This window comes from Copadichromis virginalis, linkage group LG16 (assembly GCF_057382275.1).
Source record: "Copadichromis virginalis isolate Kocher_CV1m ecotype Utaka linkage group LG16, C_Virginalis_male_GT1.1, whole genome shotgun sequence".
NCBI lineage: Eukaryota > Metazoa > Chordata > Actinopteri > Cichliformes > Cichlidae > Copadichromis > Copadichromis virginalis.
In genome coordinates this window covers 10,563,316-10,575,115 of record NC_140633.1, presented here as the reverse complement: position 1 = coordinate 10,575,115, position 11,800 = coordinate 10,563,316, and the positions used below count along the sequence as shown (strand labels likewise).

General features: G+C 42.7%; 2 protein-coding genes across 2 annotated transcripts; both read left to right on the top strand.

The window, feature by feature from the left end:
• The first annotated feature begins 23 nt into the window (after positions 1 to 23).
• On the top strand, positions 24 to 3,597 carry gjb8 (gap junction protein beta 8). The gene is made up of 2 exons (XM_085435270.1): positions 24 to 526; positions 1,197 to 3,597. Exon 2 carries the CDS (start codon positions 1,230 to 1,232, stop codon positions 2,016 to 2,018), a length of 789 nt encoding a protein of 262 aa, XP_085291396.1. The 5' UTR covers positions 24 to 526; positions 1,197 to 1,229; the 3' UTR covers positions 2,019 to 3,597.
• Positions 3,598 to 4,948: 1,351 nt separating this feature from the next.
• gja3 (gap junction protein, alpha 3) lies at positions 4,949 to 10,414 on the top strand. The gene is made up of 2 exons (XM_085435261.1): positions 4,949 to 5,011; positions 6,095 to 10,414. The coding sequence occupies exon 2, from the start codon at positions 6,128 to 6,130 to the stop codon at positions 7,553 to 7,555; it is 1,428 nt and encodes a 475-aa protein (XP_085291387.1). The 5' UTR covers positions 4,949 to 5,011; positions 6,095 to 6,127; the 3' UTR covers positions 7,556 to 10,414.
• Positions 10,415 to 11,800: the final 1,386 nt, after the last annotated feature.

Sequence of the window (11,800 nt, the reverse complement as noted above, 5' to 3'; positions counted from 1 at the left end):
GCTGACTGCCACCATGTGCTCGCATAATTGTGACGGGTAAGTTCCCAAATCATAAGGAAACACATCAGGAGGGCTGTGAAAGATTTAAATTTCACACTGATATAGGTCCAATAGTGACAACCATACATCACACTCTGGGTGTTCTAGTGCAGGTTTGTGGCTCTATAAACTGAAATATTGTATTTATATTGTAAATATTTTATATGTATGTGTGTGTGGGCGGCGGAGGGCTCCCTTTTGTTATTATTAGGTGAAGTCACATTAACATTAAATGCCTGCGTAAAATTTAATTAGAGACTAATAACCCTGCTGGTTGGCCCCACCTCGAGCTTGGCCCCTCCCTCCCAGTTTGCAGGAGGGATGATGGATAATCGGTGTGCGCCTCACTCACTACTTATAGACAAGACAAGTCGAGTCTGTCCCAAACCGATTCTACTGAGACGCACAGAAGAGAACAGGACTGATTGTTTCCCCAGCTTGGTGGAAGCTTAAAAAAATCTGTTTAGGATAAACTCCACAAAAACAGGTGAGTTTAATTTCAATTCGATCTGCTAATGCCACCACAAAAAAGTGAAAATATATTTTAGAAATAATGTGTCGAATTTAGATATTTTAAAGTGTTAGCTCCTTGAATGCAGCTGCTTATTTAACCTGTGGGCCCCTTCAGTCTGAGTGCAGTTGGTTTAAGCTGGCAGACGTTGGTCTGAGGTAGACGCTGGTCTTCCCAATACTTTTCTGTATACTGTCAGAATGAGTTTGAGGCTCTTATTTTCAGGGAAACGAGTGGTTGTGTATTTTTAGATTTTTGTGGAAAAAATATTATTTTTTTAAAACTACAAATACATATTTTTTCATTTTGCTTGCAACATTATTTGGCTGCTAAAATGCCCTTTAATTGCATTAAAACCATAGATCCATACAGTTTGCTTTCCCGTCCGCTTTTTGACTCTGTAATGCCAACTCTGTTATACACCTTGTCATGTGTAGCCAGAAATGTAACCTTTCAGCCCTTTAAAAATTATTTAAAATCCCACAAGTCATCCACAATATATGCATCTGAAAAATAATGATAATTTTCTAATTACACACACACTCGCACCTTTTTAACAACATAAATATGCCATAAAACAAGGCCTCCAGCAGGTGTATTTCTCCAGCACTTTTCTAGCCTTTTAACTTTCTGCTGAATTCCACAGGTTGTCTCAACTTCCGGACTCCTTTTGGCCGCAATGAGTTGGGGGGCTCTCTACGCCCAGCTAGGTGGCGTCAACAAGCACTCCACCAGCCTGGGGAAGATCTGGCTTTCTGTCCTTTTCATCTTCCGCATCACGATTCTGGTCCTGGCTGCGGAGAGCGTCTGGGGGGACGAGCAGTCAGACTTTACGTGCAACACGCAGCAGCCCGGCTGCAAAAACGTCTGCTACGACCACTTCTTCCCCGTGTCGCACATCCGCCTGTGGTGCCTGCAGCTGATCTTTGTATCCACGCCGGCCCTGCTGGTGGCCATGCACGTCGCCTACAGAAAACGGGGTGATAAGAGGAACATGCTGGCCTCCAATGGCACTGAAAAGATGACAGATACTGAGCTGCAGACGCTAAAGAGGAGGCGTCTGCCCATTACAGGCACTCTGTGGTGGACCTACACCTGCAGCTTGTTTTTCCGGCTCATCTTTGAGGGGGGGTTTATGTATGCGCTCTACTTTGTCTACGACGGCTTCCAGATGCCCCGGCTGGTGAAGTGCGAGCAGTGGCCTTGCCCCAACAAGGTGGACTGTTTCATCTCCAGGCCAACTGAAAAGACCGTCTTCACCATCTTCATGGTGGCTTCATCTGCCATCTGCATGGTGCTGAATGTGGCCGAGCTCTTCTACCTCATTGTAAAGGCGGTCATGAGATGCATGACAAGGTCCAGCAGGAGGAAACACACTTACCCAGACAGCGTGACACGGGATAACAAGAAGAATGAAATGCTGCTGTCTTCTTCCACAGATTCATCCAGCAACAAGACCATGTGTTAGAGACAAGAGAAAGGTGTATACTGTAAATCCAACCTCACGAGTTGTGTCTACGTCTTGGTTACTGGGATTTGTCTCACGAGATAGTGAAACAGCTTTGGATCTGTATAGTTGGGGTTGACTGTAAAGACCTGACTGAGTTCTCCGAACAAACACATTTCCAGATAGTAACGTAAAGAGTAAAACAAGTGTCAAACACTGAGTGGTTGCAACCATTTTACTGTCCACAGTTGAAATTTGCTTGAACGTGGCGAAATCTGCCTGAAAAATGAGCCTACACTGACATCTAGTGGTGACAGTGGACCCTTAACGAGCACAAACGCCTTCACAACAGCCTGAGTGATCGATTTATCCGAGGAGAACAAAGGAAGTTTTGAGAAGAGAAGCAGAGTATGTTTAGCTTTTAGCTGATGAGATTGATTTTAAGTTCACAGTACCTGATGTGATTACGCTTAATGAACAAGTCTGATTTTTCTGTTTTAGAATGAAATCACTGATCTTCGCTGTTTGATCAACTTCATAGGTTCTTTTTGGGGGGGGGGTTGTAAATGTTTCTTTACATGTGTTAGACGACAAAAAATTTCACACGTGCATACCATTTCATTCAAAAATATGAAGAACGTATATGTTTGTACTGTATCAGATGGTTTTTCATCTACTGCCAGCAAGTTCAAGAATCCCCCTGAACAGATCATGCTGCACACATGTGAATTATTTTCTGTGAAACTGAATTCCAGACTGGATCTAATCAGGAGTCATGATACTGTGTACTCTTTTAGGTGTTAGGATTTCATGTTTTTCAAGTTTATAGGGTGTAGGTTTAATTTACTTTGACCATTTCACATTCAGATAGGGTTCCTCCTCATTCACCTTGTGACTTCCAATCCTGCTTTTTTGGAAACACCAGAAGTCGCTCAGCCCCAGATCTGCTCCTGTGTTATTTGAACTTGCATTGTTTTTCTTGCAGTGTGTACTGACCCCAGCTGGCTGTATCAGCTTTCAGCATGTGCCTTATTTTAGCCACCAGACTAATCACTGCTAGGCACCGTGGCCGTGAAAATGTCTTTGTCCTTCTTCCATCCAGGAATAGCCAAGCGGGATCAGTCAGACTGTTCCAAAGTGTTGGTTAGACGTGTCGATTCCACCATAATTAAAAAGAAACCACAGTGAGCTGTATACTGATGTTACATAAGTGATGCAGCTGGGACCAAAACTAGTCTGTGTGCCTGCTCTGCACTGACCTTTGACTTCTAGCTTTCTGTAACAAGCCTAATGACATTTTCTGATGCTACTTTTTTTTTTTTTAACAGCGATGTACTTCCTCTTGTTTTTATGGGATAATCCTGATTATTCCTATTTCAACATGTTGTTATTGTTATTATTATTATTATTAATAATAATACAGTTTCTATTAGTCTGCCTTTAAAAGCAAACTGCACACTAATGAGCAAACAGCTTTCTAAGAAGAAATGATTAAATCTGACATTTTTTTATTATTATTATTTCACTTGCACTTTGATCCTTCAACTTGTTTTGCTCTATGAGACTTTTTATTTTTAATTTTTAAATAAATCGGTAAAAACAGACCTGTGTGCATTATCATTTATGTGCAGTTTTATTTACTTTACTGAAATATGGGATAAGTGGGGAATTTTTTTCCCACACTGGGAGAGAATCGTCTTGCCTTACACTCTCTGTCTTCTCCTCCACATTTTGCTCTTTATAACCACATATCAGGTTTTTATTAAGTAACGTTTGACTTGGACAGATTGTAGTGTGTCCACAGGATCGGCCTTTTAAAGACCTCGCGGCTATTTAATGTTGCCTGCCTCCTAAAATGAGTAACTATTACTATTTTTAGCACCCGGGGGTCATAATTTGGGAATGTTTCTAAACTTTTGGCAACTTTTTGCGCACGGTTTTGGGGAGGTTGGCAGGGGCGTGGTGTGGCCGGAGAGGCTGATGACTCTGTGGATTCACTCATGGATGGTCACGCAATGTGACAGCCCAGTCATGGCTGGAAATGAGCGGTAGCTCCGTTTAACCGAGCCTCATCTCTCCGACTCCGAGCCTCCTCCAGAAACTAACAACAAGAAAGAAAAAAGTTTCCCTTGCGCAAAGTAACAGGCACGGAGAGAAGTTTGTGCATGAACGAGGTTGCGAGGCCCGCATTAAAAAAAACGTGAGGAAAAAAATAGTTTGTCGAGCTGTCAGAGAAGTGACAAGTTGAGTGTGGGTGGGGGGTGGATCAGGGACACAGAGGGAGGGTCGCTTCAGCCGCGGGAGGTCCACACCGCTTTTCAACGCACTCCAGTGATGGCACCGATGATGGCAGATGGATTTGCGTTTCGTGTTTAAGTATGACATCTCCGCTTTAAAGGTATGACGGATAAACACCACCGTGGCTATTTTCTTGCACTAAAAAGGGAGTACAGTAAATGAAGAACGGCATGTTATCAGGTAATTAAGAGTTGCTTCAGTTTTACCGAACAAGGGGGGAACAAAAAGGCTGTCAAAGCTTAAAAGGAGTCTGGGGACTCTGGCACACTCTGCATTGTCACTCTGGCAGGTAGGGCTTTGTATTTGAACCCGTCTGTTACATTCTTCACCATCTGACACAAATGCCACAAGTAGCTGTGGAGCTGAGGGGAGTGAGGTTTTATTATTCTTTTAAGTTTTTGTGGGTTTGTCACTAATAAGTCATCACAAGGTCACAAATGGAAAGCACGACTTTCTGATTCTCTGGGTGTAACTGCTGCAGTTTCCCCCAATAAGTTTATATTGATGTCAGATAAATGGAAACAGTGTTTAAAGAGCCTGACCGTTTTCTGAAACAGCCAGCAGTGTTTTAATTTTCCACCAGAAGATTTATTTTAATGTATTTCTTACAAAGTCTTGTGAAAGTTAACATGTTGTTTTTTCCTCTCTTCTAGGTGTCATACATATTGTGAACCCTAGTCGATGGATTTATTACCTTTTAATACAAGAATATTTTAGTAAGTTTGCCCTCAAATGAGTGTGTGTGTGTGTGTGTGTGTGTGTGTGTGTGTGTGTGTGTGTGTGTGTGTGTGTGTGTGTGTGTGTGTGTGTGTGTGCGTTTACGCTGAATATGTTGCATGATTAGGGTTCAGTGTACACAACACTGTCTAAAAGGCCACGTGTTTGTCTTTAATAAGCTAGTCTCTGCATCTGAATTCGCTATACTTCAATATTAAAATGTAGTTTGAAACTTAAGCAGCTTAACTCTTTATCAAGCAAAAGAGCCAAACCCAAAAGCTTTAACGATGTGAGGATGTGGTGCTGCTTGGTAAAGGTGTCGGGTTAGGACTGGGGAAATATACCAGCTATTTTCTAATACATAAGCAAATAATTGTGATTAACCAGAGAATAAATAATATAAATCACTGCTTTCTTCCCTTTTTAAAGTTTTTGAGTTAAAAATAATCTGTAATTTACCATAATATATCACACAGATATTATACTAGACTTAATAATTTTATTTTTTTTAATCTCTTTTCATTCTGGTGGCTTTATTATTACAGTTGCATTAGAGAGAGTGAGGGACGATGGTGTGTAGGATGTGTGTAGACGATGTCAGTTTTTGAGTGTGTGTGTGTGCGCACCCTACTAGACCCCATCTCTGTTTTCGAACATCATAATGTTGATCTCAGCACATGCCTGCTGTGCAGTGGAGCGAGCAGGTGAGAGAGAAAGAGAGAGAGAAAGGGAGTGAACCAGGGTTCAGTGACAGAGGTGGCCTATATGGTATATGAGCTGCTAAGAAGCAGCTGCTATTGATCTGTTATCTATTTGTGATGTCTGAACTGGCAGATTTCTTTAAAGACCACTTTCTGCTAAGTGCTTACAAAACAAAATGTCAAGCTTTGCTCCACGTCCTTGCATCCTCTTCTCTGATTGCATGTGCAGTGTTTTAAATGTGAGGGTAAGCCCTTGACACCTGTTGCACTGACAAATGTTAAGCTGTTCTAAAAATCCTAAGCACCTCTTTAACTTCCACTCTCTCTGCTTATTTCTCCTCTTTTTGCTATTTGGCGCCCCTTTCCTTTTCCCCACTCCAGCCTGTACTTTCTCCATAGGCTAATTCTTGAAGCATGGGCGACTGGAGCTTTCTGGGGCGGCTGTTGGAGAATGCTCAGGAGCACTCAACGGTCATCGGCAAAGTCTGGCTGACTGTCCTCTTCATCTTCAGGATCCTGGTGCTGGGGGCTGCGGCCGAAGAGGTCTGGGGTGACGAGCAGTCCGACTTCACGTGTAACACCCAGCAGCCCGGATGTGAGAACGTCTGCTATGACGAGGCCTTCCCCATCTCGCACATCCGCTTCTGGGTGCTGCAGATCATCTTCGTGTCCACGCCAACCCTCATATACCTGGGCCACGTGCTGCACATCGTCCGCATGGAGGAAAAGCGGAAAGAAAAGGAGGAGGAGATGCGCAAGGCAAACAGGCTCCAAGAGGAGAAAGAACTCCTGTATAGAAATGGTGGCGATGTTGGAGGAGGAGGAGGAGGAGGCGGCAAAAAGGAGAAGCCGCCAATCAGGGACGAACATGGCAAAATCCGTATCAGAGGCGCGTTGCTGCGTACCTATGTGTTCAACATTATTTTCAAGACCCTGTTTGAAGTGGGATTCATTTTGGGCCAGTATTTTCTCTATGGCTTCCAGCTGAGGCCCCTGTACAAGTGTGCACGTTGGCCCTGCCCCAACACCGTTGACTGCTTCATATCGAGGCCCACTGAAAAGACTATTTTTATTATATTTATGCTTGTGGTGGCTTGCGTGTCTCTTTTGCTGAATTTGTTAGAGATCTATCACCTTGGATGGAAGAAAGTTAAACAGGGCATGACCAATGAGTATGCCCCCGAACGTGAGTCGCTGCGCCGCGTCGACATTGCAGAGCCTGAGTGTTTGGCCTCGGCCTCCAGAACTGCCCCATCCAGCCCCAGCTACCCTCCCAACTACACAGATGTGACGGCGGGCAGCGGGGCGTTCCTGCCGCCCATGGGTCCAGCCGCCGTGCCCTCGGCCGCAGAGTTCAAGATGGACGACCTTCAGCAGGAGGAGTCCCTCCAATCCTCCCCCTCTTCCCACTACTATATCAGCAACAACAACAACCACAGGCTGGCCACACAGCAGAACTGGGCCAACCTGGCAACCGAGCAGCAGACTCGGGAGATGAAGGCCACCTCCCCTCCACCTTCCTCTTCTTGTTCTGCCACCAGCAGCGACAATGAGCAGCACCAAAGCGTCAATGGTGCTCTGCTCCTACCCACCAGCAACACCACCAGTAACACCAACATCACCAACGCGACTGCCAACGCTGCCTCCAGCGGCAGCAGCCCTGGCGACGCCTCCAACGCAGGCAGCTGGGATGGAGGAAAGAGTGAGCACGACGAAGGCCACGTCACCACCACAGTGGAGATGCACGAGCCTCCGGTAATGGTCAGCACAGACCCTCGGCGGCTCAGTCGGGCCAGCAAGAGCAGCAGCATCAGGGCCAGGCCGAGTGATCTGGCTGTCTAAATGCATTCAGCCCTTTCATGTCCCTTAAAGCCCTCTTGAATAACATGCCACTATCCTCACCCCAAACCCAGACACAATCATGAACATGTAATAAGCAACAAAACAAACAAACAAACAAAACAAACCATGAGACAAGAAAGCAAGAAAGTCAAGAGAATGTTTAGGGCAAATGTGAAATGACTGAACCACTAGCTGTCGTTGATTTAGTGCAATCGGTGAGTTGCAGAGTAGTTGAGGCAAGGTTTGGTTTTTCTTGATTAATAGTCTATATTTATGCACACAATATGTGACCATGCACTTCTACAAAGTCAGGAGCCTCCGGTAACAGCAATGGATGGAGTGAAAGACATTGTGATCTATTAATTTTACATGAAAATGGACACATCTCACCAACATGTTTGATTTGGGGAAAGGGGATCTTCTGGTGTTTCTCTATTTTTTTCCTTTTTGTTGAGCCGTGAGGACTAATTATTCCAAATGGAAATGGTCATTGAAGACCGGTGACTGGAAATTTTGAATATTTTTATCTGGAGGAAACAGAGATAGCTGATGTTAATGCACAGGGCACCGGATGTGGGCAACTTGATCATAAATCTCAGTCCACATTTTTATCTGTTTTCATTGTCAAACTTGCAGCACAAACGTGCACGGTGTGCTGCACGGCATGTCGGGAGACCCGGAAGCCATTCTGCGCTTCCTGAATTTTACTGACTTGACTTATTTGTCGTGTTGAGAGTAATTCATCCTCAATGCATTTGTACATGACGTTACATGTATTGTGTTCTGTGTAGTTGTGCATGCCAGCATGTGTAGCCCTACAACTCACCGATTCACTGACATATTTGCGTGGCAAAGTAGGCTAGCTAGGTTCTACCCATGATCCTATTAAAAAAGAAAAACAAAAGTTATAATGACATGGATCAGATAGGACGTTACTTTGGAAACTTTCAAAGGGTCCTGGGATTAAAGAAAAATAAGTGAAGCGTGGACAGGATATGGGTTAAAAATGCTGGTAAGTCTTTCTTGCTATGTCCAGAGTACATCTGGGTCTCTCTGAACACCGCATTGCCAGTAAACCGGGCACAAAAACAAGGAAAGTAGGAGTCCCTTACGCCTCCCTCTGTCAGTGTTACCTTTAGTCAACATATCTGAAAAGAAAAATGCTCTCAGCGAACTGCACAAATATAAGATAATGCCTTCAAAGGCTATAAAAAATGCATGCATGCCACTAAGTGGTACAAAAAAAACTTTATTAAGATTTACCTTGTAAATTCAAACGCTCAGCTTCCCAGAGCTCCAGAGTTACGTTTGTAACCATTTTTGTAAGATTGTCGGCAAACATTTCGGCCCTCAAACCCACTCCCACCTTTTTAAAAAACAGAAATCCCCCACACCTAAAGATTGAGAGCAACTTTGGTCATTTTCTTTTACACTGAATTGAATTTTACTCATAAATTGCATACTTGTAGTAGTCAGTTTGTGATTGCAAAACAGCTATGACTTAAAAAAAAAAAAAAGAAAAAAGAAAAAAAGACAAGGTGACTGGCGTTGGGCGTCTCAGAACGCCGCAGGGTGCAGTCAGCCTCGACTGCTTCTATTTTGTTGTGTTCATCTTGATTCTTAGAGACCTTTAGAAACCCAAACTTTTAAACTGAACTCATCATTAGCCGCAGTCCTCTGTTCCTGTTATGTCTTTGTGCTGTTTGGTTTTGTCCACAACCCAGGCACTCACTTTCAAAAAGCTTTTTTAACTTTACATCAACAATAATCTGCTGTATTTCCTGTGAGTCCAACACCGGGGCAGAGTTCACACAGCAGCACTGTGTGAAAAGTTAACCATCTGCATTGGAGATATTGCACTGGTAGAGCATAACATCATAGCTGATTACTAATATGTCTGTAGGAACAGTACTTTTCAATGAGTTATTGTGTATTGGTTAATACACTGGAGTAGGAGCAGTGCAAAAAATGTTGTCTTTCCATTTGTCAGGGTGGTGGTGGTGGTGGTGGGGTTACAGAATGATGGCACAGTATGGTTTGAGATTCTCAGCGCCCACAGGAGTATCATGTGTGATACTGTATCTTACTTATTTAGCTTCTTTCAGCGCAAATAGAGACTCGAAGAAGAGAATATATAAAATGCGTAGATTAAAGCTGCCCTTCCAAATCCATGGTTCCCATTCAAATGACAAAGACTTCTTTGATATCTGCATTTACAACTTGGTAGTTGGTAAAGATTTGCACATTTAGAAAACAAAACTACTTTTCTGCAGGGCTCATGTTGGTAGCAGTCGAGTGACAGGGAGAGAGCAAGACGCCAATCTTTATGATCCTCAAAGGGAAAAACATGTCTTAAACCAAAGCGCAGTCACTCTTCACAGAAAATGTATTATTAAAGATTTTATCTCAAGCTCAGATGATGATGAGAAAAAACAATACAGTGGCGGGAGAGAGAATAACAGCTGGGGTAATTTTCTGTTTGTTTACTCAGTATGTTCTCACAGAACTGTCGGGACTCTGGTTAGACGTCACATCAGATGGCTCCAATGTTGAGAGAATGTTAGCTGGGTAGCTGGCCCTTCCCTAACCCTGCATACAAAGCCCTGACAGGATGTTTTGTTCGAAGCCTGTGATCCCTGTGACTCCTCCAAACTCTCTCCTCTTATGTTTCATGCAGAGCATGATTTCTCTGGCTCGTCAGGGAGTCGGAACCATCTCACAATGCTCACAACAGCAACCTGTTTTCAGTGCTGTCTTAAATAAGAGAAGTGCCTTGTGTATGAATTATTTGTTTGTAAGAACAAGATGATGTAAATGTTCATTTACCTCAAATGTTTACAAAACTGTTACTAAATAAATTTTTTGTACCATATTTATTGCTCTTGTTTGCTTTACATGATGAATGAAATCAGAGCTGCAGGCTTCTGTAACTGTAACTTCGGTCGTTGCTGTGCTTTTTGGAAGTCGAATTTCCCAGAGGAACCCACCCGAGGGATTAATAAAGTTCTATCTTATCTTATCTTATCTTATCTTATCTTCAGTCTTGGACTGGGGTCATGGAGTGACAGAGGCCGTGATTTGTTCTATTTTTAAGATGACAAAATACAAATAATTAATAAAATACTTCATAGAGTCGCTTTGTGCTTTTTAGGTTTCAATTTAAACACATTTATTCCAGTCTGTCAGAACAAATGAATCTGAAGATCACAATCAGAGAGCTAATTATTAGCTGTTTGTCCAATTGTAAAATCACTTCCAGAGGCCCATTTCCGAATTACCTTATGTAACATGAGGTTTTGATAATTCTTGGTTAACTTAGAGAAACTTGGAGAAACACTTTTTTCCAAACTTGGACAGAAATGTCTTGTCATAATGGGACAGACAGCAAAACTGGAACCCAATGTTAGACTTCGAGGTTTGAATTTTGGGGGAAAGATTTCACGAGATGTTTACTTGCTAGGTAAACTTCCAGGATTTTTGCCCTTCCATCCACCCCCTTTTTTAAATTTAAACCTGAACAACACAAAAGTCATAAGATGACAAAAAGTAGGATAAATACACCCCCTCCCCCCAGCCCTCCCTTAATTGAACTGGTTTTATGGTGTAAACACAATAAAAAGTAAGACACTTTGTTTTTTTAACAAATGCAAATTCTACAAACTTTAAACTCAGTTTAATCAGAATTTTATCAGAAGCACAGTCTGGGTTTGATCTGCCACTTAACCTCAACAGCACTACATTCAGTTGTCACACATTACTCATCAAATAGACTCATTAGGCTGACATTTTTAAAAGTCATGGTCAGATGGAATTCATATATCTTCTAATAAAAGTAGAATGACAAAAACAAAATATGCATGAAGTCCAGAACTTGCTTTTTTTCAGATATTTTAATCCGCCGTCGTGAGTGCTTGTAGTTGGCTCAGTTATAAAGATCATAAGGATCATTCTCAAGTGTTTTCCTTTTTAGGCTATCCTCAGTTTTATGTATGTATGTTTTTTTTCCTCCTCCTTTGTCATTTCCCATACTGCCGGCTTCCTGTTTGTTGCTCTTTGACATTCAACCCTCCGCAGTTCACTCCCTCACGCTGCCTTCCGACAGCAAATATTAAAAAGTGGCGCTGACTCAGAGTTACTTCATAACCACATCAAGAAATAATTAAAATGACACGGCTGTGTTAGTCTTGCACCTGGGAGTCAAACATCTACCGCAAACACTTTCTGCACAATTACAAGAACTGAGGA